The 26198-nt window shown below is 52.8% G+C and overlaps 7 protein-coding genes across 7 annotated transcripts; 3 read left to right on the top strand and 4 right to left on the bottom strand.

Annotated features, from left to right (window-relative positions):
- Positions 1–1046: 1046 nt before the first annotated feature.
- Positions 1047–3275, top strand: TRIVIDRAFT_217152 (uncharacterized protein; the record flags this gene model as incomplete). Its single annotated transcript, XM_014094816.1, has 5 exons — positions 1047–1424; positions 1488–1515; positions 1575–2183; positions 2243–2878; positions 2939–3275. The coding sequence occupies 5 exons, from the start codon at positions 1147–1149 to the stop codon at positions 2990–2992; spliced, it is 1605 nt and encodes a 534-aa protein (XP_013950291.1).
- Positions 3276–3397: 122 nt separating this feature from the next.
- TRIVIDRAFT_56664 (uncharacterized protein) lies at positions 3398–4667 on the bottom strand (the record flags this gene model as incomplete). Its single annotated transcript, XM_014094815.1, has 2 exons — positions 3398–4426; positions 4506–4667. The coding sequence occupies 2 exons, from the start codon at positions 4665–4667 to the stop codon at positions 3398–3400; spliced, it is 1191 nt and encodes a 396-aa protein (XP_013950290.1).
- Positions 4668–5476: 809 nt separating this feature from the next.
- On the bottom strand, positions 5477–7182 carry TRIVIDRAFT_184539 (uncharacterized protein; the record flags this gene model as incomplete). Its single annotated transcript, XM_014094814.1, has 4 exons — positions 5477–5939; positions 6004–6243; positions 6319–6613; positions 6687–7182. 4 exons carry the CDS (start codon positions 6952–6954, stop codon positions 5744–5746), a joined length of 999 nt encoding a protein of 332 aa, XP_013950289.1.
- Positions 7183–7703: 521 nt separating this feature from the next.
- Positions 7704–11536, bottom strand: TRIVIDRAFT_232477 (uncharacterized protein; the record flags this gene model as incomplete). The annotated part of the gene is made up of 2 exons (XM_014094813.1): positions 7704–11116; positions 11179–11536. The coding sequence occupies 2 exons, from the start codon at positions 11534–11536 to the stop codon at positions 8226–8228; spliced, it is 3249 nt and encodes a 1082-aa protein (XP_013950288.1).
- A 795-nt stretch (positions 11537–12331) lies between these two features.
- TRIVIDRAFT_174777 (uncharacterized protein) lies at positions 12332–13960 on the bottom strand (the record flags this gene model as incomplete). Its single annotated transcript, XM_014094812.1, has 4 exons — positions 12332–12912; positions 12985–13012; positions 13070–13175; positions 13240–13960. The coding sequence occupies 4 exons, from the start codon at positions 13843–13845 to the stop codon at positions 12504–12506; spliced, it is 1149 nt and encodes a 382-aa protein (XP_013950287.1).
- Positions 13961–14516: 556 nt separating this feature from the next.
- TRIVIDRAFT_39363 (uncharacterized protein) lies at positions 14517–16489 on the top strand (the record flags this gene model as incomplete). The annotated part of the gene is made up of 3 exons (XM_014094811.1): positions 14517–14697; positions 14892–16271; positions 16362–16489. 3 exons carry the CDS (start codon positions 14517–14519, stop codon positions 16487–16489), a joined length of 1689 nt encoding a protein of 562 aa, XP_013950286.1.
- Positions 16490–25062: 8573 nt separating this feature from the next.
- On the top strand, positions 25063–26198 carry TRIVIDRAFT_118500 (uncharacterized protein; the record flags this gene model as incomplete). Its single annotated transcript, XM_014094810.2, has 2 exons — positions 25063–25877; positions 25943–26198. Coding segments are annotated over 2 exons (1071 nt in total), but the record flags the coding sequence as incomplete, so codon positions are not given.

Below are 26198 nucleotides of genomic sequence, written 5' to 3'. Positions count from 1 at the left end.
GCAATGGTCCGTGTTCGAATAATCCCGACTCGTACACCGAACAAGGGAGAAGGAAGAAAAACACGCAACGCAAGCCCGCCCCCAAATATGTCTCACCGTTAATTAAGGAGAAACAAACAAACCAAAAAAAGTCGCAGCTTTGTTCAAGCTTCTCGATCTGCATCTTTGTCCATGGAAACTGGCGCAGCGCCACGGTGGAGGCCGCCACAAAAGCTTTTTGCAAGGCAGAGTCCGGGACGCCGGCACATGTAATGGGATCGGCCGCTGCCAAGCTGTGACGAAAGCGACATCATCTATTTGTCCTGAGAAATGGGGACTTTAGCCGTCAGATCCGATGAAGCCAGGTGGGGAACTTGTTAGTCGTTGGCAAGGGAGCATCGAGCAGTAATAAGTTGCAGGAGTAGCAGCACTAGCTTGTAGGATAGAGGGGGAGGGGCAAAAAAGCAAGGATCCAAGAAGAACGACTGGAAGATGGAAGGATGACATAGAAGACACAAAGAGGGGCAGGGCGACGGGAGGAGCTGTGATGCCAGCGCCCCGAGACAAAGAAACATGCGGTTAGTTAGTTGCATTGAGAAGGGGGTTTCTCCTAGATGAAGTCAAGCGTCTGATACAGACCGTGACAAGCTTCAGCATTGCTTCCACCCCCCGCCAGCTGCTGCCATTGGAGCTTCCCGGAGCTTCAGCTCGTTCTTGATAGCTTCCCGTGGCTTGGGCTTCTCCACGACCTGTCGGGGGATCCATGGCCGGAGATGGCGGCCGGCCATTGGTGATCGTCATGCATCGACTAGTTGGTTATGGGAAAAGAACGTTTGCGAGACGCAGGAGGAGGTCAGGAGACGAGCCCCGTGGATGCTTGCTTGTGTCCAAGCAAGTACAGGTACCCAGCCCGTACCCGTCTGAGAACCCCTCATCATGACATGCCGAGCAGATGTATGGCGTAGTGACGGCCTCGTGTTGCTCTACTAGGGACGTAGAAATACCCGCCCTCAGCCCAATCCCTGGACCGGCGTCATCTTTCGAACGCTTCTCTCTCGCCTTTATATATTCCCTCTCCCATTCTTTTCGACTTTTAGTCGCTTCTTCGTCTTCTTTTATCCCAACCTAGCCACTTTGACAAGCAATCAATCAATCAATCTATCCATCATGGTCCACCTCAGCGCCATCAGCCGATCCGGCTCGGCCACGCCCTCCAACCAAGGCGGCGCCCCCAGCTCGCTCGCCCCGGAAAAGCCTTTGCACAAGAGCCTCTCGCAGGTCAAGCTGTCCAGCTATGCCGACGAGTTCACCACCAGCGTCTACGGCTCGCAATTCGCCGGCCAGGACCTGCCCAAGCACTGCATGCCCGACGGCGCCATGCCCAAGGATGTTGCGTACCATATGATCAAGGACCACCTCAGCTTAGACAACAACCCCAAGCTCAAGTAAGCTGTTTAATGCGATAATTCAGAAGAACGGAAAGGAGATCTAATTTGTCGACTTGACAGCCTGGCTTCCTTTGTCACGACTTACATGGTGCGTTTCTGCTCAAATTACCCATGTACACATACATAGCTATCTAACATTCCCTATAGGAGGAGGAAGCTGAAAAGCTCATGACCGAGGCCTTCTCCAAGAACTTCATCGATTACGAGGAATACCCACAATCTGCCGACATCCAGAACCGCTGCGTCAACATGATCGGCGAGCTCTTCCACGCCCCAGCCGGCGGCGACAGCATCGGCACGTCGTGCATTGGCTCGTCAGAGGCCATCATGCTCGGCGTCCTGGCCATGAAGCGCCGCTGGAAGCTGCGCCGCCAGGCCGAGGGAAAGCCCTTCGACAACCCCAACATCATCATGTCGTCCGCCGTCCAGGTCTGCTGGGAAAAGGCCGCGCGGTACTTTGAGGTCGAGGAGAAGTATGTGTACTGCACGGCTGACCGGTACACAATTGATCCCGAGGAGGCTGTGAACCTGATTGACGAGAACACTATTGGTATTGCCTGTATCTTGGGAACGACTTACACGGGCCATTACGAGGATGTAAAGGGAATCAATGACCTGCTGGTGGAGAAGAATCTGGACGTGCCGATCCACGTAGACGCTGCCAGTGGCGGCTTCGTCGCTCCGTTTGTTCTGCCGGATCTGGAGTGGGATTTCAGACTGCCCAAGGTTGTGTCCATCAACGTCTCTGGCCACAAGGTATGCTCTTTCTGCTCTTCTCTCTTCTTACCGTTCTAATCCTGATAACAACAACACAGTATGGCCTCGTCTACCCCGGTGTTGGCTGGGTCGTCTGGCGCTCGCACGAATACCTCCCCCAGGACCTCATCTTCAACATCAACTACCTCGGCGCCGAACAGTCCTCCTTCACCCTCAACTTCTCCAAGGGCGCCTCCCAGGTCATCGGCCAGTACTACCAATTCATCCGCCTGGGCAAGCGCGGCTACCAGTCCATCATGAGCAACCTCACCCGCACCGCCGACTACCTGACCGAGTCGCTCGAGAACATTGGCTTCGTCATCATGTCCGAGCGCGCCGGCCAGGGCCTCCCCCTCGTGGCATTCCGCTTCAAGACCCCCGACGAGGGCGGCAAAGAGATCCACTACGACGAGTTCGCGCTCGCCCACCACCTGCGGTCCAGGGGCTGGGTCGTGCCCGCGTACACCATGGCGCCGCACACGGAGCAGATGAAGATGCTGCGCGTGGTGGTGCGCGAGGACTTTTCCAAGAGCAGATGCGACCTGCTGATCCACGACATCAAGCTGTGCGTGGAAATGCTGGAGAACTCGGATGCCGAGACCATCAAGCGACAGGAGGCCTTTATCAGGGACCACATTGCGTCGCATGGAAAGCACAAGCATACGAGCAGGCACCATGCCTCGAAGCACTACTCGGTAAGTTGCCACAAGGGCTACAATAGCTGTTTGAAAACTAACAGAGGTGTCTGTGTAAAGGGCGAGGGACACTCTTTGCAGGGGAAGACGGGGAAGACGCACGCCATCTGCTAATTGTGGAGGGAGACGTGCTTGAAGGATACAAAAAGAAACCAAGAAAAAGAAAAAGAATGGAACAAGGGAAACAGGAAATACCACAACCTACCAAAGGAGAGTAAACCATGACCGTAGTCTTACTATTTTACATATTTTGCGTGATGTTGTCGAGCCACTCTAGTTTTGACAATCAGAGGTTGGAACGGCAAGATCCGTGTTTTTTTATATAGGACATGCTCTTTTGTTTTTACACGCTGGTTTATGCATGTAATCGTCATGATGCTTTTTCATATTCTGCAAAACTCAACAGCTTTTATACATTTTTGACTCCCGACCAATCCAAGACCATACTCAAACCCGCCAGAACATTATACATGCAAACGAAAAAACAAAGCTGGAAAAAGGGGGAATGATATCCTCCCACTACGACCGCGTAGCAACAATGGCCTCCTCCAAGATATCCAGACCATGCGTAATCTCCTCCTCCGTCATCACCAAGCTCGGCAAGAACCGCAGCGTGTTTGTTCCCGCCGTAATCACCAACAGACCCCTCTCGCGCGCAGCGGTGACAATGGGCGTAGGATCCTCCGTCAGCTGCAAGCCCAGGATAAGTCCACGGCCACGAGACTCGGTGATGAGGTCTGGGAACTTGGCCTGCAGCTTGGCGAAGCGGTCCGTGAAGACCCGCGACTTGGCCAGCACGCTCTCCTGGAGATCGGGCGACGAGAGCTTGGACACGACGTAGTGCGCCAGGCGGCAGGCGAGGGGGTTGCCGCCGAAGGTGGTGCCGTGATCACCAAGCTTGATCTTTTCAGCGACGGCCTCGGTGACGAGGACGGCGGCGATGGGGAATCCGTTGCCGAGCGCCTTGGCCGTGGTCAAGATGTCTGGGTGGGCCTCCTTGGGGAGGCTGCCGTGAGCCCACAGCTGGCCGGTACGGGAGAGACCGGACTGGATCTCATCGTAGATCAGGACGGCGCCGACTTCACGGCATCGCTTGGCCAGCGCCACCATGAACTCCTCGCTGCCAGCGTAGATGCCTCCCTCGCCCTGGATAGGCTCGACAATGACACCGCATGTCTTTTCATTGACGAGGTCGTTGATGCCGGCAACGTCGTTGAATGTTCCCTGCTTGAAGCCAGGCACCATGGGCGCAAAGGGCTTCTGATACTTGGGGTTGTGCGTCGCAGAGAGGGCGCCCATTGTACGGCCGTGGAAGGCCTGGTTGAATGACACAATGTCAACCTTGTCGCCGGACGGATCGACAATCTTGCCCACTTTCCTGGCAAACTTGATGGCGGCCTCGTTGGCCTCGGTGCCCGAATTGCAGATGAAAGTCTTTGACGCCTCGTGCATGCATCCCGACTCGAGTGTCTTTTCGACGAGCAGCTTCGACAGCGCGCCGGTCCAGGGATTGTAGTACAGGTTCGAAGCATGAATCAACGTCTTGGCCTATTTGCACCGGTAACTGTCAGCCCTTCCATCTCCACGCCGCATTGAGAGTTCTTCCCCCTCGAGTGCGCCAACTCACCTGTGCAGCAATAATGTCCGCAAACTCGGGATCGCTGTGTCCCAGGCTCGTCACGGCAATTCCCGCCGTAAAGTCGAGGTACTTGCGGTTCTCAATGTCCCACAGCCACGAACCCTCGCCTTGGACGAAGACGGGCGGCGGGCGAGCATATGTCGCGACCATGTATGGCGCATATTCGTTGACGAGGGCCGCGCTGGGAGAATCTGAAGCGGGATCGGGGTTCGGCAGAGCTGCGTCTCGCTGCAATTGAAAGACTTGTTAGTCAAGATGGAATAGTGAAATTGATAGCCAATTGACTTCTTCTTGCAAAGCCACTGCACCATATTATTCCATCCACCGCAGAAAACCACATGTGACATCCCCAACTCACCTTGATGCTCTGCTTCACACTCTCCGACAAGCTCGCCGCCGCCCTTGTCGTCGAGAACATGCGCCGGTTGGACGCCCTGGCCAAACCAGCCACCTGCCGCGCAAGCGATACCCTCAGAGCCATGATTCCAGACCGACCAAGAAAAAAAAGAAAGGGGAAAAAAAAGAAAAGAAATTCGTCTCTTGGTCCAACGCAATACAGAGACCCGGCAATGGAACTGGAATGGCTGAATGTTGCTTTTAAGCTTCTCGGCTGGTGGGGAGCGATATAATTTCTACGCCCTTTATCGATAAAGCTCCGCTATCGCTGGCTGCAAAATGTGCTGTGACGACACAGAGTTTTGCTGCAATTGAGTCATTTGTCTGAGCTCATTGATCGATAGAGTCACCGCTTCTTGTATTTCGAGCTTGGCCAAGCGGGAAAATGTGAGTCTTTTCTGTATGCCGAGCCGCTATTTGGCTCCATATATCGGAATTACGAGTATGCTCCATACGGAGTACATTGTGCCATACTGCATGCAAGATGAAATACTCCATACAAGATGCTATACTCCATACAACCTAGATACTAGGTAGTCATCACTAAGAGTGAGCAAAGCAACAGCGGTAAACATATTGTATGGGATTATCAATAGTAGAACCCAAAAATAAATACAGTCTCTACAAATACCGCCCAAACAAAACGCAACGAGTCTTAGTATGCAACCAGAACGCCGCCTTGCCAAAATGACAAGGGGATTAGGAAAAGAAAAATGAATTACCAAGAGCCCCAAGCATTGTGCATTGTATAACCCTGTCGCAGCCTTCGTGTCGTATCCCACCTATCCCGTCCATTCACCCCTGGGCCGTGAAAATGAATCTTTTATCGCTCAGACGGCGCTATAGCCTCCGCGACTGCCAGCGCCCTGGACCGTGTTCAGAACCCGGCGCGTCCAGTCCTTGAGGAGATAGGGAATGTCGCGCAGGGTGTCGCCGTGGGGGAGGAGGTCCCACCCGCGAGCGCCGTACCGGTTGTAGTTGAGCCAAGAGCCGAAGATCAGGTATGCCGCGATGCCAAGGAAGACGCTGCAAAGAGAATAGTCATTAGTCAAAGGATCCATCCGTCTGGAGCAATATGTGTTGCACTTACATGATCACAAACCAAGTAAAGAAGCCCCAGCTTGCGCTCGAGTCGCTGGGCTCGTGGCCATCACCCTTTCCACCATCACGCTTCTCACACGCATACTTGGTGTACCAAGTCAGCCGCAACACGTCCAAGTCCTTCTCTTTAGCATAATCCTCCCAGATGAGAGCGGCGTTGTCGTTTTTCAGCTGGTGCTCGATGGCCGAGTCCTCCTTTCCGTCATCTTTCTTGTCGCCATCATCTCCGCTTTTATCGTCCTTCTCCTTTTTGTCTCCTTTATCATCCTCTGCTCGTCGTCTCGCCGAAGGGGCCTTCTCGTACTCATCCTCAGAAGCCCACTCGCCCTCGGTGCCAGTCTTTTCCGGGTCGCACAGGAACTCGATGACGGCTTTCTGGTCCCTTCGCTCGGAGACTGGCCCGGTGAGAGGGTGTTTTCCGCCCTTGAGGACCAGTCGAAGGCCCTCCTTCTGAGAGTCCGAGTTTGAGTCGCTGTTCTTGAGCCTCGTCGCCTCGTACTCGAATTGCGATCCGCCAGCGTTTTCCAGTCCGCCCGCGATGGCGACGACTTTTGTGACCGAGTCTTGGTCGCCTTTGAGGAACCGGGTAATGGCACAGACTGAGAGCGCTTGGTTAGACATTCCGAAAGTCACAAAGGATAAAAGAAAAGAAAAGAAAAAATGGCGCCTCACCTCTTGTTCCATTGGGGCACTCCTCCTTCGACTTTGCCTTTCCGCTCTTCTTCAAGGGCTGGCAAATGTCCACCGTATACGTAGTGTTGGAGTGAGCTCCCGTGCTCGACTCGAATCGCGACGTCACCACCGAGTGCGGGCCCCCAAGCGGCGACAGGTCAAAGTTGTGGCCGTCGACCCGGATCTTGTCGCAGCTCAGCATCGACGCCGCGTGCAACGGCGCCAGGAGAAACGACAGCAGCAGCGCTGACGACCGAGGCGGATGCATCGTGACGGCGGACAAAGGCGGCGAGACGGAGGGGAGAGAAGACAACCAGGGGTGGCGATGTCAAGAGACGGAGGCAGCTAGAGATAGGTACAGATGCCAGCAAAAAAAGACCAGACAGGTAAAGACGGACGGACGACAGGACAGCGATGCTCAAGTCTACCCTCACAACGGCGATGGCAAAGGCTGCAAAAGAATGGCTGCTGAAAGGATGCACAGGATTTGCTTCAGCCTGGATCACGTCAAGCCTTCGCGAAAGCAAATGGGGCTAAACGCTAAACGCTTGGGTGTTTGACATGACGTTCCGTCATTGCTTGGGACCTCCCCGAAGAGGCCGGGGCACGTGACACCGCCGTTTCGGGGCTGCTGAAGGAAGAAGTTCAGTGCAGTGCAGTAGAGTTTACAGGCGGTGTGCAAGTATTAGCAGCTGGAGCCGTTTGGCGGAAAAGGGGCTGCCCAGTATTATTTACGGGCACGAGGTGGAATACGATGCGATACATGGAGTTGAGGGGATCCAGTCCCCAGCTGCAGCGGTCCAAATCCAAATACTGCTATGAGTACCAAGGTACAGTACGGAGGATTATGTGTTAATCAGATCTACCTTAGTAGATAGTAGATGCATGCATTTCATGTACTAAGCCGTCCGTCCAACTGTGCGCTACTACTGCATGACACAATGCATCATGATTCATCACGACCGAAGATCGCAACACTCAATCCATCATTCGCCATCATACACAGAAAATGCATGTACTCAAATTTCGTTTATTGCAATACTCATGTTTCTGCTGCTCTGAAAATAAAAAATGATAATATACAAACATTTCAACTCCATTACTGCCACCAATCCTAGTATCCCCCCTTCCCCAACGCCAGTTGCCGAGCGACTTCGTTAGATTCATGCCCGTCCAAAAGCCGACATATTATGTGCTCCATTCTTCTCAAAGCAGAAGAAGAAGAAAGAAAAAAACAAAAAACAAAAAGCAAGCAAGCTCATCGTGGTTAACCTGCCACCACAGAAAACATCATTCCATAGGGTATTAAAACATAGTTGCCCAATCGCGGTAAATCCTGACGTAGCCGAAATGTGTAAACCGTCCTCCTAAACTCCGTGTAAAAAGACAAGTCAACAGCCGTCATTTCTCTTCTTTCCCATCATCCAGGGTTCCAAGGACGCTTAGTTGCATGTGCTCCTTGGATTTGAGCTGCTTTCTTCCGCCGCCTTTGAGCCGTTTGGGTATTCCCCTCTTTTCTTCTCACGCCTTTTCTCATATTTACATTCCTTGATGCCCCATCATCCCACCCATGCCTTGCATTGCTGCTTGCTGCTGCTGCTGCTGTTGAATCATCATCTGCTGCTGCTGTTGCTGGGCTCTCCGCTGAACCAAGTCCCTCACTGATTGTTGGGCTTGAGCGTAGGATTGCTGCTTAATCTTATCCACTGCGTCCTGTGGTATGTTTTCAGGACCGCCGAATTTAGCAGCCGCCGCCGACATGAGGCGATTATAAACAAGACGGGCATGAGCTTGCATTTGGACTTGCAAGGCAGCATTGCCGTGTGCCTGCTGAGGTCCTTGTGCCTGGTGTTGTGCCTGTGCTTGGGCCTGTGCCTGAGCCTGCGCTTGTGCTTGGGCCTGAGCCTGGGCATGTGCCTGTTGGGCCTGGGCATGAGCCTGTGCCTGCGCTTGAGCCTGTGCTTGGGCCTGAGCTTGTGCTTGTGCCTGCGCCTGCGCCTGCGCTTGAGCTTGTGCTTGCGCTTGCTGCTGCTGCTGCATTTGCATGGCTACCAAGGCTTGCATGTTATTAGCATTGACATTGCCATTCATCATCTGCCCATTCATCTGCCCCCGCATCATATTCCCTAGCTGTCCATTCATCTGACCCATTCGGGCCATTTGTTGTATTTGGGCCTGCATCTGCGGTGTCATCTGGCGTATCTGAGCACCCTGCATATTCTGCAACTGTTGAGCATATTGTTGAGCCCATTGCTGTTGCTGCTGCTGCTGTTGTTGTTGCTGCTGCTGCGGATTCATCATGCCGTTTTGCTGGTGTTGTTGCTGTTGCTGCTGTTGCTGTTGCTGCTGCTGAAGTATCATTTGCCGTTGCATCAATTGCATCATTTGCTGCTGCTGTTGGGGAGTCATGTTCTGGCCTTGCGAAGCAATGTTAACATTATTAAAGTTGCCATTCTGCAGAGCGGCGGCCATTTGCTGTTGCTGCTGCTGTTGTTGCAGCATTGCTCGCTGTTGAGCCTGTTGAGCCGCCATCTGGGCCATAACCTGGGGGTTGGCCTGGTTCATGACTTGGCTGTTCATCATCATCTGCTGGCCCATCTGAGAGTTCTGAGCCATCATATTAGGAGGAGGACTCGCTTGGGTCATGCGAGGAGTTGCAACCATTGCCGGCCGGTTAATAGGAGTGGCATGAGAAATGTTTGGCGTCGAGTGGGGTATACGAGGTGTGTTTGAGGGATGGCTCTGCTGACTGTTTCTAGAAGACATGGCGTGCGCCATAGGTACCGATACCTGCTGGTTTTGCACAACAGAAGGGGGTCGAGGGGGCGTTGCTGCCATGCTGGAGTTGGTTTGCTGCATAGGTACGCTTGCAACCATGGGTGACGACATGTTTTGGGGAGTGTTCTGCCTGATGACGGGCGAGGACGCTGGAGCCTGAGACATTTGGGCTTGGAAACGGGCCTGGGCTGGTCCAGGTATGCTGTTTGGCATCGCATTTTGCTGAACTGCCTGGACGCCGTTTTGCATGCCGTTGGGTACAGCTCCGCTCTGAACGGAAGGGTGAGCATGCTGTGTCTGGTTCATTTGCGCTTGGTTGTTGTTGGCCTGCGCCACAGGAGTTGACGCTGCAGCACGAGCAGCCATTGCTTGTCGTTGCGCTTCAGCTTGGCGAAGCTGGTTCTCCCTGGCCGCAGCCTCCCGCCGAACTCTCTCTTGTTCTGCTTGCCTCTGAGCGGCGAGTTCCGCTGCCTGTTGTTGCTGTTGCTGCTGTCTCTGGAGCTGCAGTTTCCGATCATTCTCCTGCTGCTTAAGTTTCTCCTGTTCCTTCTTTTCGGCATGCTCTCTCTTGATATCTTCAATGAGCTTGAAGCGCTCGAATCGGGGCTCAAACGTAGATGCACCAGTTGGGCCATCTCCATCCGCCCCACCAGCACCTTGAGCGCCGGTAGTATTTGAGGCAAGGCGATCGTCCAGAACCAGCATATAGCGTTCCAGCTCCGCAGCAGCTGCCTCGTCGGCAGCCATTTCGGCCACGGTCCTTTTGCGCATCTTTGGCTTGGGTGGGTCCTCCTTGTGGCTGGGATGTGACCATTCCTCCAGTAAGGCGATGGTCTCCTCTGCACTCTTGGTCGGCTCAAGCATCAGAGGTGCGTTGGTTGCAAGTAGCACCTGGCCTTCGAAGGCGTATAAACTATTTCTATCTAGTTCATTCTTTTCCCGCTTCTGTTTTTTCGCGGGTGGTTGCATAGTTGCGGTAATTGGTGTCGGTGGCACCAGTGTTGAGGGAGTTGATGGAGGAGCCATGGCCGAATTGTCATTGCCAGCACGCCCTTCCACAGCGGTTCGTGGAGTCGTAGCCTTGATCAGAAGATCCATTTGTATACTCTCGGCCGTTGGGTGAAGGACAACAGTATAAATCTTTGGCTTCGCGCCGACTTTGTTGTTTGATGTGTCCACAGACACATTTGGCATAGAGTCTTTATCAGCGTCTTTCTCATCGGCATCTGTCTCTTTTGAAGGGTCTTCTTTTGGCTTCCCAGGCACTTCATTGACGTTTTGCTCTTCTTTGGGGTACGGCACGTGGGGTGAAGGCGTAAGACACTGGTTGTAGTTGTGGATGGACGACGGCACAACGGTGCTAGACGCTGATGAAGGCCGTTTGACGCCCTTTGTCTGAGCCACGGATTTGTGGTCGTGGATCTGTACAATGAGACATCCTTCGTAGAAGGGCACATTGCCCTCAATAAAGTATGGGAGGAGGTCGTGGGGAATCGTGCGGTTCTTCACATGGTCAAGAAACATCCTCATCGGCGACTTATACTGGAACATGCCATCCTGACCATCGAAGCGGAAGTGCGTGGGGTGCATATGGACAACCAGCGACGGGGGTCGCCCTAAATGCTTCTTTAATACGTATGCATCGGTGACAACTGTACGCGGATGCCTAGTTAGAGTCATGCTTATATAGTTCCAACATGGATCATCATATTACCGTAAGGTGGGGGTTCATAGCCATGAACCGCCATATCTGCTGCGAAGGAAGCGGATCGCATGCCCGCACTGTTTCGAGAATTGCGCCCAGCTGCTTGATTCAGGGTATCGCGACGGATCCGGGCCATGGGCCGCACGGTGGAAGCCGTAATGGCCCGATCGCTGGCGGAATTGGGCGGCTGCTTCGCGCTTGGCGGCTTGTTGTTCGCCATGGAGGGCGACGGCGACGATGCAGACGAGGCGGCCCCGTTGGTCTGTATGCCCGGCGGCACCGGTCGCTTAATCTTGGTTGAGCCGTTCTGCTGCACCGCAGTGGTGGTGGCCGTTGCCGTAGCAGTGGTGACGTTTGTCGGCGCCATCGTGACGCCGGATGCACGACGGCGCGCGTGTTGCAGGATCTCGGACCCCGGCTTCTACCGCGCTTGCTGGGCGTGTCTCGCGGCGTCGATCGCAAGCATCTACTTGCGCCGCAATTGCAGTCGGGATGGAGAGACGTGAAGCTGGAGTCGCGGCGCGAGATTAGTGGGTTGTGGAGACGATTGCTCAGCGTGGATCCGGTGACCAAGGCCGAACAGAGGCGCAAGAGCTCGAGATTAGCAGTGATCCATCAGCAGGCGGTGGTCGAGCCGGTGGCAGCGTCTGGCAGAAACGAGAGTCTGGAGATTAGTTGGATTCTGCCGGCGACTGGGCGATTGCGCATAAGGGACCATCTGAGGTGAAGTTGAGCAGACGTTGAACTTACTGACAAAGCCCGAGGCTCGCCTGTCACGTGACCCCGCCTCGACCCTTTTTTCACCAACCACGCATATAGGATAACAGACAGGCGTTTTCATTTGGATAATGCCAGTATATGTGCAGGTATATGCCTATATGTACAATCATATATACATACAAGAGACGATTTTGATGACGAGGTTCTCTGAATATTGTGATAAAAGTTAAAAATTAATTTCGCGCCACTATTGCCTATCGGGCCCTCTACCTGCAAGTAATGAGTCAAAGCAATAGCCAAGAAACGAGACAGCTTCAAATCTTAAACTCTACCAAGTTAGGTGCTCTTGAGTTTTAACCAGATTCTATCTATGATACATGTATGAGTCAAATCGGTAAGCACAATGTTCATAAACATTGCGTGGACATGAACAGGTACTGGTACGTTTACGATTGCGATACTCTCTTCTCCTCCCCAACTAATAGAAACTGTAGCTAGCACTAAGTCGCACTGGTAAAAATGACCAAATCAAAGTATATGTATATACAAATTTACAAAATCAACGTCCTGGTATCTTCCCTTTCATTAATGTCCTCATACGTACCGTCTAACCATCATTCCCGGCCCTGGACTCTTCGTGCCCAATCGTCATTAACGCGCACGCTGTCAACAACAATGATGCCTCGTCCGCGACCGACACGCTCGGGTTTCTGCCACCACTTCTCGGGCTTGTCAGCTCTCTCGGCCTCGGATTCGCTGTCAGCCAGACCGCCAGATCCGTCTTCGGCGCCTACCACCAGGACAATGTCGTGGCGAAGCCAAGTCTGGATGTTAGTGATGTAGCTACCGCTGTCGCCCGCAAGCGACTCCTGGAGATAGATGATGTCGGGCTGCAGGTGGCGGAGGATGTGAGTGTGGCCGTTGGGAGTGGTGAATGGAAGGATCATGGTCTCCTTGTCTACAAGAGCCAGGGCATGCGAGTACACGGCATTGAACAGGGTGTTTTCTGCCGTAGCGCCAAGACTGGATAAAGCAGTAGCGTTAGCATTATCCCCGGTGCCAACATACATATCAAGTAAGAGGAAGAGGGCTTACACTGGGCTTTTGGCCTCGGGAGTTTGAGCTTGATCATATCCAACGTTAGAGAATGACGAGCTAACCGAAGGAGGCGGGCGATTACTCGTAGCAGCATCAACCGTGCTGTCCTTTAAGCCAGGTGCATAGATGAGGACAAACAGCTTGATGGCAGACAGGTCATTGTGCTTAGGGATGTGGCTCAGGATCGACTATTTCCCCCCCAGTTAGCAGCTGTCGACGATGACAAGTAAAACAAGCAAGGGGCTAACTCACGGCATGCTCATGAGTGATGTCGTCGTCGTCGTCGGTAAACTGAGAATCGGCAGAGATAACAATGGCGACCGTCTTGCGCTTCTTCAGGCTCGGCGCCGGTCCCTTTTCTCTCTTGACTTCTCGTTCTTCGGGCCAGGCGCCCGTCTCGTGCTCCGGCCTGTCCTCTTCGCGGATCGAGGCCAGCGCCTTGCCGACAGCTGCGCCGGCGGCAGCGACGCCAGCCGCAACCGTCTTTCCAGTCGAGTCGAGGAAGTGCTGCGGGTTTGACGTAAAGGCGCTCGTCATTCGCGATCCCCATCCTGACGGAGTGCCCTCGGCCATCTCAGCGCCAGTCGCATAGCTGTCGCGTTGGGTCGACTGCTCCGGCGGCGGCGCCAATCTGCGGTGCTCGGCGCCATACGCCGGATTCTCCCCATAGTCGGCATTCTCGTAGTCCAAGTCAGGCTCTGCCTCAGCGTGGTCTTCGACCGTCTCCTTGCGCTGACTCCAGACCCAGGCGGCGAGACCGGCCGTGGCAACGGTCAGGGTGATGGCAAGAGGCACCCAATGGCTCCAGACGCCTCGCCGCGAGCGGGAGGAGCCGTGATTGTCGTAAGGAGGCGACATTAGACGGAAGAGCGTGGCATCGCTTGCAGGTGCGGTCACGAACGGCTACAAATGCCCAATCCGAGGGCGGTCGAGGAGCTGCAAGATGCAAAATGCACGATGCTGCGGCTATACGAAACAACAAAGAATAATACTGAATAAACAGGCACAAACGAGCTTGTAAGTGCTGAGTGGGGGAGAGCTGAGCCCGGCTTAGTCGAAGGTGTGTCGCAACAAGTCGGTGGCTGGGGGTTCAGCTTGCTTCATGTCAACAATGTGGAGATTCTTCCCAGCAACGCGCCGCTCCCGAGGTTGCTGCGGCGGTGGAGCAATTTAAATCCCGCGCCACCGAGGCTGCTGCGCACGTGAATGCCGCGCTCTGATTTGCTGATGAGTGATGGCACGATGATAGACACCAGCCACATATCCATGGAGCTGCGCCACATACAAACTCTCTCTCAGCCTTGTAGCAGTATGACTCTTCAAACCTGCAGGTGGGGGAGATTTTAAAGAGATTCACAACCCCGGTCAAATCTCCGTCTACAAGGCGGCATCTGCATCTCATTTGAACCTCACTCGACAGGCACCTGTGGTAGTCCCCAATCTCTCGAATCTCTCGAATCGTCCAGTCAGCAACCCGCCACTGCCCTTGTTCTGCGTGTCTGTCCGCCATCCAGACCCCTGCAAACAGGATGCCGCACGCCTTGTCGATGGCCTCAACCGGGCTTCAAGCCCTCATTCTGTGTGGGCCTGGCTCATCATTCCCAACCTTCACCTCGAACCCAGATGAGAACCCAAAGGCTCTGCTGCCCATTGCCAACCGCCCTATGGTGTGGTATCCCATTGACTTTTGTCTCCGTACCGGCATCACAAGTAAGCGCATCTCTTCATTTCTCTGGTCTTGGTAATTCCTCTTTGAGATTTGTCTCAGCGGGGGAGCTTCATTCTTTGTGCAACGTCGACATCCATGTCTATATACGGATGCCGCATATACGGTCGTACCGTTTGCATTCTGGCAAAGACCAAAATATTCCGATAAACAAAAGGTGGTGGCTGATCACTCTCAGGCATAACTCTCATCTGCCCCCCATCAGCCTCAAAAGCATTGACAGCGGCCCTCAACACCAACCCCTATCTCACAGCATTGCCGCTGCCACGGCCAGATGTCTTGGCCCCCGCTGATTTAGACCAAAATACGGGCACTGCTGAGATCCTGCGGCTACCCGAGGTTAGAGAGCTAGTAACGGGCGACTTTATCGTTTTGCCATGCGATCTTGTTTGCGAACTTGCTGGCGAGCAGCTGCTCCAGGCCTGGATGGTGAAGTCCGCCAGTCTTACAGACCTCCTCGGGGCGAAACGGTTGTCAAATGGCCATCAGACCCGATACAGCGGCGGTCTCGGTGTGTGGTACAACACAAAAGCCAGCGCGCCCGTTAAGGGTGAGGAGACGGATTTCATTGCTACAGCTCCTCTGCCGACTTCTCCAACCGTCCCTCCCAAAGGATCCATCTTTCCCAATGTATCAAAGCTAGTATACTCCATGCCCACGGATTCATTCAACGATCTCACGGAGGAGAGAAAGGCCATTCCAATTCGTCACGGACTAGTCAAGGCCAACCCCCGAGTTCGCATGTATACGACCCACAGAGATGCACACATCTACATCTTTCCTCGATGGATCCTCGACTTTATCAAAACGAATGAGCGTCTAGAGAGTATTGGTGAAGACGTGGTAGGGTGGTGGGCCAAGGCCGGATGGCAATCTGGATTGGCCGAGAAGCTTTCCTTTAGCGAGGTCTGCCGCGCTGGTGATGATGACAATGACGAAAACGAGTCTGAGCTGGAAGGCAGGTCATCGCCCGCCGAATCCGCCCCCGGAAACCAGGAAAACTCGAGAGAGTCTATTTCGTCAATCAACATTGCCGTGGATGGTCAGTACACAGGTGATAAACATGGCTCTGCCGCAACGGCATCAAAATTCGAACCCCCGTCTATCCTGGCGTACATTCATTCACAAAAGGACCAAGTTCCTGGTTCAATAGTGCGCCGTGTCGACACAGCACAGTTGCTACTTGCTATTTCCCTTCAGCTAGCTAAACTTCCCTCCATCGAGGAGGACTCCGAGAATCACTCGCCCTTTGCTCACCCAAAGAAAGTCGCGTACCCCGAAGGCGTGAAGCCTCGCACTACCATCACGAAGCAGGACAGCTTGATTGCAGAAAACGTCACAGTTGAAGAGAAGACATCCATCAAAGAGACTGTCATTGGCGCCGGCTGCCAGATCAACGAAGGAGCCAAGCTGTCTCAGTGTCTTCTCATGGAGGGTGTCGTTGTCGGAAAAGGATGCAAGCTCACAAGATGTATTCTGGGTAAGCGGTGTATCATCGGCGCGGGTTCCGTCCTCACAGACTGTGAGGTACAGGAGAACCTCATTGTTGAGCCTCGCAGTAAGCATCTCCCATTTTTCTTTTCTCCTCCTCTGAAAAAAAAAAAATTACAACTATTTCCATGTGTACTAATACGTTGCTGCTATTTAGCCGAGGACAAGGATAACAAGCTCATGAGCTCAGAAGGCCTCGAGGCCACTGAGGCGGAGATGGAGGAGGTTCTGCACGAAATGGATGAAGAAGTAGCCGCGACTGGAGACGATGTAGACATGGAATAAGGTATCAAAAAGTTGAATAGAGAAAAGTGAAATTGCTTCCATCATGATGAGTATCTACATATCCGATCTACAAACCCGATGCGTGAATGATCAGAAGTCGGAGATTTCGCTTAGAGTGTGGAGCTTCCATGGGTGATGATGTTGACAACACCATAACTGGTATCCCCTACCCTGCATCAATTACATCAAACTTCATAACTGTTATTGAAAACTGACATCAATACCAAATGACGATAATAATACAACCTCATCAACATTCATGATATTCCAAACCATTGTTCTCTTCGCATTCTACTTCTACAATTCCTACAGCTACCCTACAATAACACACCGACAGCTCGGCAACGGCGTATCGCAATCACACTCTGAGACATGCATATTCCCCCAGTCCAATCCAAGGGAGATCGTACCACTCTCAGACATTACCCGATGGTAGTCACCTAGTCCAGCTGAAAATCCAAGCTGCAGAGCTGCTGCTGTCAAATTCTGTCGCTCTGCCGAAACTGACATGAGCGCAACGCCATCTATCGAGGCCTTCTTCTCTAGCCACATGCGCAAATCGCGATTCTCCAGTCCAATGACAGAGCAGCTAATCAGGCCACCAGGGTGACGATCGCTACATTAGTCTCTTTTTTCTTTTCTTTACTTCCTTGTTTTCTTCTCTTTACATCCTTGTTTTCTTTCTCTCTACATCCTTGGCCACCGCCTTATCGTCCTGTTGGCGCTCGAGTTCGTGCTGCAAGGGAACAAGTCGGGCCACCAGCGCTGAGCAAAAAAAGTCCACTTTGCCCGGTCTCATTTGCCATTAGAACATGGAGTCCAAATCTCGGCCAATTAGTAGCTCGGAAACACCTTGTGACCTCGTTTCCTGCGATTGATTGTTCCATCCAGCTTGCCCGCTCAGAAGATTAACGCGACAAGGCCGAGCTGCTATGACGTCCAACCTGAGGGAGGGCTCTTGGCACGTCAACACCATTGTCACAACCGAATCCCCAAAGTATCATGTCCATACTTGTACAGCCTGCCTGATCTGAAACCTACATTGTCTGGAACACCGCCTGTGATGATGATTTGCCTCGCTTCCCCCCACACCGCGAAGCCTTTGCCATGTCAACCGAGAAGAGGAGTGTCGAGCAACCAACAACATCCCCACTGGAAGAGCGCACCAAGATCCAAGGGTTGGGGATAGAGGGTCTCCTAGAGGCGATCATTTTCTCCCGGTGCCTGACAATGCGTCTGCCTTGTGCCAAGAGCTCATCCCTGAATCAAACAATTAGCTGGTCTAGGCATGGATCTATCATCGGCCGAGTCGCTAGTAGAGCTGAACAGATTAGCATGCCGGGAACTTTCCAAGCTCTGTCAGATATCATCTCAAGAAGCACATACAGTAATTTGGGGTTAACATAAGGGCGTGTGGTTAGATTAGCAGCGAATCTGGGTATTATTAGCAGTCGCATCATTCTCATAGCTGTCACTGCAGTAGACACAGCCACGAGAGCAGTCTGCTGCCAACAACGCCCAAGAAAAATATTTGCTCACTTCTCCATCGAGAGTACCGACAAGGTGGCACCCATATGGCCTTGTGATTCCAGTACCATGTTCTCGGCTCGGCTGGCCCTCCACCGCCCCCTGGATCAGAGATTGATCACCCTAGATCCTAGCTAACGCTTGGACCTGATGCTCTGGAACGCCCCCCCATAGCGTATCAACCTACCGCGATGCCCAAAGCAGGTGATGCCTGGACTAACATGGCGCTGCTAGTGCCATTTTTCATGGGGTTATACGGAGTAAATACCGGAACATGGCGTAGCCCTAGCAGAGTAGCTACGATGATGGAGAGATCGTGGAATTGCCGCCATCGAGCGGGCACGCCCAGACACATCTTTCTGATATTGCCCTGCCCGAGGTCGCCGAATGTGTCTGGGATGGCATCCACCGCAAGTGGCACTGCTTGATCCAGAGCTACTCAGGCTCGATACATGTGCTCACGCACTGTCCACCCGCTTCTCTCGGGGCCGCCTCGGTATTTACCCCACAATGGCAAGAATACGACTCTGCCAGTGACGGACGGGTATTATAGTAGTAGGCGATGTGGTTGGGGAGGCTGAAACCGGTGTGGGTTGATTCTATACTGAATCGGGGTTCTATAGTAAGAGCTCATGAACCAACCATAGACATGACTTGCTCCAAGACCAGCTACCAGGTTCCCTCAGTCATGTCTCGACATTGGAGCATCTCGTAGAGACAAAGCATCGACGATGATGGAGCGATTGATCCTTGGGAACCCCATTCACGGTAATTATTAAGGTTCCTATGAAAGCGCGGCGGAGCAGCGCGTAAAGGGACGGACCGGATGGCGCATTTTGCATGGACGGAAAGCCTGATTTTAGGAACCCGCGTTGGCGGGGTGTGGGATGGTCAGGTCAGGGCAGTGGCAATGGCCCAACAAGGAGGTGAGAGAACTTCACTATTCCCGGGAACACTGTCCCTGAGAAAGCACCAAGGCCGCATTCCCCAAGTTCCCCAAGGAAGATGGAGATGGAGCGGCCCGGAAGACAAGGATCCGACGGTCGAGTGGGGGGAACAAAGGACCCCAACTGGTGGGTGCCCCAACGCCAGGAATGATCTGGAGCTTCTGGCCCGTGATGGCGTTGCTGTCAACGCGGCCAAAGCGACAAGTGACAGAAGTGTAATTAAGTGCGTATGTTGACGTACATCCGGATAGATGGGAAGGATCGCTCTCCTTGGCAGACTCAGCTCTGTTAGACCTGTTTCAGCAGCCATCACTCATCAACTGATACATCTTCAGCCAACAACCAGAGACATACATGTCTAATCGCGCAGGCACACTAACAGCGGCGAGGAAAGAGCAAACACCATCCAGATGTGGTGTGTTTTCCCGGATTGAGAGCCTCTTGTGATTAATTACACCCGAGTCAGTCGACGGACACTAGCTCGATATGACAGATCATGTATGGTTCGCCGTATCTCTTAGGGCCATTTGCTTGTCCTGGTCGACATCTAGACGAGTTTGAGCCGAAGAGCGAGATCAAGAACATGAGGCTCCGGCCGAGTTCGCTTGGTATGTAGCATCGCCAGCTTGTCTGGTTCTGGCTTGGTGTGGAGGGGGAGACGGGCCGAGAAATACCTGAACGGACATAGGAGGAAAAAATATGAGGCAAAAAAAGAACAATGAGGTTCGGCAAAAGACCAAAAATACGAGGTCCAAGCGAGAAAAAAGCAAAGAAAGCACTTTTCCGGAATCGATATATGAGGCTGATAATCGATTTACAGGGTAAACCGCCACGACTCCCGGGGTCGATATGCAAAGCGAGCTGAATATCGCCCAGACGGCGGGGCAATTTGCCAGGTATCCTCGGAGCTGTGTGCCTGGATTGTGAATTAAGTCCGTAGGTTTTGGCATAAGTGCCGCCGCCAGTGATGCAACAAGGTGGTAACAGCCAATGAATTGGCTGCTATTCTGCCCTTCTGCCCATCGTCCGGCCTATCGGCCTGGTGGTGGTGATCCATGCGTAAAGCTAGGCATATGACATGTCGCTTTCTCCCAGAGCCAGTTACCCACCAGCCAGGCTCTGTCACTGAGATGGCAAGGCAGGATTTACATAGGTGCATGTTACAGCTCATTTCGCTCTTCTTGGCCAGGTTGGACATACGTATACGATGCATTGGCCCTCCTGGGTAGATGTGAACATGGTCTTGGCTGTCACACCGATGCTGCATGAACTAAGACACACCCAACATCTGGATGCGTGACAGCTGTCGATTTTAGAAAAAAAAAAAAACCGACAGGCTGGTCATCGGCAATGCTGTGCTACCCATCAACCATCACCCAACAGCATCCCAAGTCTTTGGGATTGGGTGTAGGTTATAGGCTGCGATGTGTAACCTGAGGTGCTACACCCCACGTAGTATGTTCCTTGCGGCCGGCACCAAGCAGCTGGTAGTCCTCAACCAAATAATGCCGTTGCCGTATTCCAAATAGGATGTTCATATTGCTGTCTATGACATCGCTGTGGGGCTGTTACTTGGTGTCTTGGAGCAGGTTGCGCGGCTGACATGCGGCAGAAACTTGTTGGTGAACATATGGCATCTGGTGTGCTTTGTTGGAACAGCAATTTCTCCATGAGACTTGTCCAGAATCATGCTGTGCTACAAGTAGGACGGCTATTACCACTTGGTACTAGGCATGGCCTAATACAGAGAATCAGTATTCTGAATCGGACTGTGCCTAGTTCGCGGGTGATGGCCTATTTCTCGATTAGACTAGATGCATAGAGGATCGAAAAACACCTTGGTGCATGGGCCGGCGCAAAACAAGTGTATGGCGGATTGCCTTTACTCAAGCATACTGTGCATTCATGAAGCCGCCGTTCTTTGCCAATGCCGTAACCGATGTGAGTAATGAAGCTCAGTACCGGCTATGGTCTTCCATTGGTGACTTTAGGGCCGCCTAGTACGCACGCATGCTCACTCAGGACGAGCCACCGGTTGACACGCGGCCTCAAAGTTATTTGGCAAAAGAAGTGTCGTTGCTACTGCAGGTGCTAGGCCCGCTGTAGTTAGAACAAGCAAGCGGCCGATGCTCTTTCGCAGGACATTTCCATCCGAGCCAGCGGCTTTTAGACGGTGCGGCGGTGGGAATGAGTATGGGTATGGATGGCGAGATCGAACTACCTAAGTAGAGGTAGTATTCGGGAAAGACGGAGATCCTTGCCCAGCGTCAAGCTAGGGCAAAAGATCCATGTCCCTGTACGCGATAAAAGATTGTACTCACCCCTCTGGCTGCTAGCGGAGGAAACAAAAATGTATCCACCGATAGGACGTGATATCAAGCTCCCCGTCATCAGCTTGCATGAGTGTCATGGCCGGCGCGGCGAGTTGTAGCCACCGCAAGTAGGGGTCTCCTACATTAGTAGGCAGAGACTGGTCTGTATCAGAATCAGGCAGCAGAGATAGAAACACATAGAAATATGACATGTCAAAGGATCAGAGCACTTCAGTTGACATTTGGCGTGGTTCTCGCATGGCTCCCAAAACGAGCGTGTGGCATGACTGTGCTTCGTCCGCGGCGCTCCATACTGCGAGGTGACCAGTTCCTGCATACGAGTATCTCTGTGGACCAACTCAAATAATCAATCATCTTATTAGACATTGTTTTATAAAGGGACACTGCAGAGCTGGGGACAACGGCGTTGTGCGCTGGTAGAACCACCAAGGGAACGGCGTCGCTGCCCTGCTTATTCCCTTGGGTATTAGCACTCGTACTGTACTCATCGAATGAACACACACTGATTTTACCTCGGATTAGATGTCAAACATGAAATATTACGTTACTCAGGTCATAAGCCAGGGATAAGCCGCGCAGCGAATCACCATGAGCAACGATCCCAGACAGCGGCCGTGTGTCTCCCTTAGGGTCTGTACGGGGCCGGCAGCCGATCCTGCTTTTGGCCGGCAAGGTTGCGAGAAACTTTATCTGCATTAGTCTGTGACGACAGGTCTTAGCCTATCTGGGACTTTGCTGCTCGTGAAATGCAGGGCGAGTTGTCGTCTGGCAGAGGTGAACACTGAAACTCCGCATGTAACGGTACTAGGTAGGTACCCTTGTATCGGGATTCCGAGTACTCCGTAATGCATCCCCGATAGATGCATAGCCTTGGCCCCCAGCATTGCATGTACAGGAGCAGCTTCTCCGCTTACGTCGTAGACTATTCTCACCGATTTGCTCATGACATCACGTCAATACCAAAAGCCGAATTGCAAACCACATGTCAAGAGAATTGCCCTTCTCACGCTCTCACGCTGCCCAGACTTGGAAGCTTAGTGGAAAACCTGCCCCTGACCTGTCACCCCGCGGCTCCCTCGGCCCTGACGATGGATGGGTTCCGCCGTGAGCTAATCGCAGGGACCCGTGAACTCTATGTCTAGTGGGTGTCCGGCCATCTTGGTGGATGGATCGAGCCATCATGGTCCATCAGAGGAGGCGAGAGCCCGTCGAAAAGCTGGGGCCACCTCGTACCTGACTGGCGACGGCTTCAAGAGTGGGCTAGAGTGGACTCTGGCCTCGATTTGGGCCTGTGGTTTGCCCTGATGAAGAGGGCTGGTTGTGTCAGACCTGCGTGAACAAGCGCCAAACTCTACTCCATATACGATCCTTTTTTCAATTCCCTGATCTGATTCTGCTGCACGCTTTCCAGCCGTTCGCCCGCCATGATGAGAGACAAGTTTGGTCTCGATATGGCGTGGCTGTTTGAACTGCCGCTCAGGTCGACATGGGTTTCTTTGTCTGTAGCCTGCAGCCCCCGGATCATATCTTCTCGTCAAGAATATGATAGCTGCTGCTGTCGTCAACTTCTTCTCAAATGCCGAGGCTAGTGGCAAGGGCACATGCCGAAGAGAAGCACACAAAAACCTGTTTTTCCACGTCAGCAGTTTCCTCGTGGCTGACCCAGAGAGCTACCTACCTGCTGTACCCTTCACACACGCTATCTGAATCTTCGATACCTCAACCGACAAGACTTTTGACTTGAACTCTATTAGCTGGCAAGCTAAACTTGGCGTATTCGCCTTGATCATGGTACGATAGCTGTCTCACCTGGGTACGAACGGTGTTTGAACAGAGGAAATTGTGGTGGTTTATCGTGCCCACATTCCAACATGTCTTTCAGTTCCACTTCAATTCCACTTGAGGCTCAGACCATTACCGATTAGAGTGGAGTGATTTGTGCAGAGAGTTCCCTCTGGGGGGATCTGGAGTCGACACAAGCCTGGGACATCATCAAATCTCTTCCCCATGACCACGGCGGAGTTAACTCTCCTCCCGCCATGTGGGTTTTACACAGCACAGTGCTGTGTGAGCTCGCCGGCTGAAGGGCCCTTTGCCGGACGGGAGCTGTATTCGACTTTGCTAACATCCATGGCCATGATTTCCCGAGTTGATTTATCTAGCGGTATACAACACACGGCACACGGCAAGCATATCCTTACTCACATGCGCAAGTTTGATATGATAGCGAGAAATGAGATCCGCCCGCTCTTCTAGCTAACCTGCCATTGGTAGATCATCATGCAGTGACCCCAGCAGCCAACCGGGCACATCCGATCTTCTTAGCGACAAGGGGCCCCTGCTAGCAGAAAAAGGTAGTGGCTTCTGCTACTGCTACTCATTAGGAAGGGGTTATGTACTACTGCTAGCAACAGAACTGCTCGCCGCCGGCTGGGTTAGTGACGCCGCTTGAGAAAATGACGGGACGCCATCGCGGGTGTATCCTTTGCTTTTTGCGCACGCTGGGGTTTATTCTTGGGCTGTCAACTTGAGCTTTCAACTAGTCGCCTTGAGACTTGTACAAGTAGGTTGGCCTCTCTTTTGGCCTTGTGGCTTTATCCCCTGTTTCCAGGCCGCATGCAAGTGTATGGGGGGCGGGCTCTTGATTTCATGTCGAGTGTATTATTGAATCGCTGGTTCAATGTGCCTACACCAGCTTGGCGCATGTATGGATCCCATGTGCATTTCATCCATCTTTGTTCTCTTGTTGTTGCCGTCGCCTCTTTGGGTGCCTGGCCTCAACATCCAGCCTCCAACCTGTGCTATACGTCTCTCCCAACACCATAAATGCCTGGACAGGGCGCCCGTGCCAAGCGGTACGCCCCCCCACAACCGAGGCCACGATAGTCTGAGAGATTACGCTACGCGGGTGTCTGCTGCATGGCAGAATGCTGTAAGTGGCTATCCACACATCGATGGAGCAGCAATTCTATCTGTCGTTTCTGTTTCTGGGCATACTACTATAGTACCAAGTAGCCAGGGTAAATTGGACACCCCTTCCCCTTGTATCCCTTCACACCCCCTGGTCAAGAGCGGATAAGAGTCGAGATGGTCAAAACATTGCGACAACAGAGTACAACCGGTGATAAAAGTCCATGATTCGCCCTCGCCTGACTCGGTCCTGAACCACGCCCCCCTAGATCTCGATAAGTTCGATCTATCGAGCTATCCTTGACTTTTACGAGCACTCATACCGCACCCACAATTTCTTAGTGTCTCGGTCTCTCTCTGTCACTTGCTGCCAAAACCTCTTTTCTCGGGGATTGATCTGCAGGTTGGCTTGTCTCAGGCCCGCTAAGAGCATCCCCATTACTCATTCCAAGGCGATAATATATCTTCGCTCGTCCGCCCTCGAGGAAGAGTCCAGCATTCCCGATCAGAATTCCCAATCATCCCCCAAGTTCTTGCACGCTCGATCTTTTCTCGCCTGTCGTCGTTGTTCTGCTTTGCTTGGAGTACTCTCCTCCATATTGAAGGGATTCTAAACTTACACTCCTTCAATACCCCAAAATTCCTCAATTAATACATCGTCATATTAAGATTGAACTGGTTGTTTTATCTACTCTTTTATTCTGCTCCCTTTGACCTCCTTTCTCCCGACTCTCTTCTTGTGTCCTTCTCTTTCGCTCTCACTCGCTCTTCATTACCGCCGCAATCACCCAAAATGCAACTCGCCGAGCCGGAGACCTACCACTCCCGATACGAGATGGACGACTACAGTCTGACTATATCGTGCCCCGGGGCCAGCTTTTCTTCGGCTTCCTCTAATTCATCTTCTCCGTACGAGATCCTCACACCCATTTCTCGTCGTTCCACGCCTAACGATCTCAGACTGGATTTTGATGGCTACCAGTCATATGGCAGCCAAGGGGACCTCACACCGCCTACAGGGCTGCCTAAGTACATGTTTGGTCCCGTGAAAGCGGAGCACGGCCGGATGTCTTTCTCTTCTTCTGACGGAACCCTTCCCCCTTCGACACCTCTCAGGAAACTGAGCGACATCATGCCCTACGACCACATCCTCGACATGAACAACATGACCACACACTCAATCGGTTCCATCACCCCTTCGGGTCCCGTAACAGTCTACACTGAAGCACCTCTACAACCTGCCCCCTACATCATGACACCTACTCACAGCATCTCTCCCTCGGAGATGGCAGACAGTGCACCTTGGTCGTCGTGCAACAACGACAGCCCAATCTCCTTCTTCAGACAAAAGGTGTCGTCCCCACAAGATGTTGAGTCCTTGGACATTCATCGATACTCCCAATCCCCTATGGGAGGACGGTACTATCTCCATGGTTTACCAGTGTCTCCTAACAGGCTGCCTACACGGACACCGGGGAACGCCTTGGTTCGAACCCACATGAAGACCAAAGAACTTCATAGTCAGATGGGAGTTACCAGAAAGGTACCCGAGAAGCAGCAGCAGCACGACAGCTCATACGACGTGGTACGCAAAGCCATGTGCAAGTGTGACTACCCTAACTGCCAAAAGGCATTTAGAAGGAATGAGCATCTCAAACGCCACAAACAAACGTGAGTATCATCACCCAGTCTCCCCAAGCGAGCAAACAACCACAGAATACTAATAAATCCCCTAGATTTCACGGAGAGGGCCCCAACCGATTTTCCTGTGAGTTTTGTGGAAAGGACCAGTTCAACCGTCAAGACAACCTCAACAATCACCGCAAACTACATGCTCGCCCAAACAGCCGCAATCGAGGGGTGGAGTTTATCCCTGCTGCGGTACCTGTCATCGAGCAAGAGGAGCGAAGCCGCAAGAGGCGGGCACCTCCCAAGTCAAGGCTCGCCGCAAATGGAGCGGCGGCGGGTGAGAAGCGTGAGAGCAGCTACTAA

Source organism: Trichoderma virens (genome assembly GCF_000170995.1).
Source record: "Trichoderma virens Gv29-8 chromosome Unknown TRIVIscaffold_91, whole genome shotgun sequence".
In the NCBI taxonomy this organism is placed as follows: Eukaryota; Fungi; Ascomycota; class Sordariomycetes; order Hypocreales; family Hypocreaceae; genus Trichoderma; species Trichoderma virens.
The sequence above is the reverse complement of the archived record's forward strand: the minus strand, read 5'-3'. Positions and strand labels throughout refer to the sequence as shown.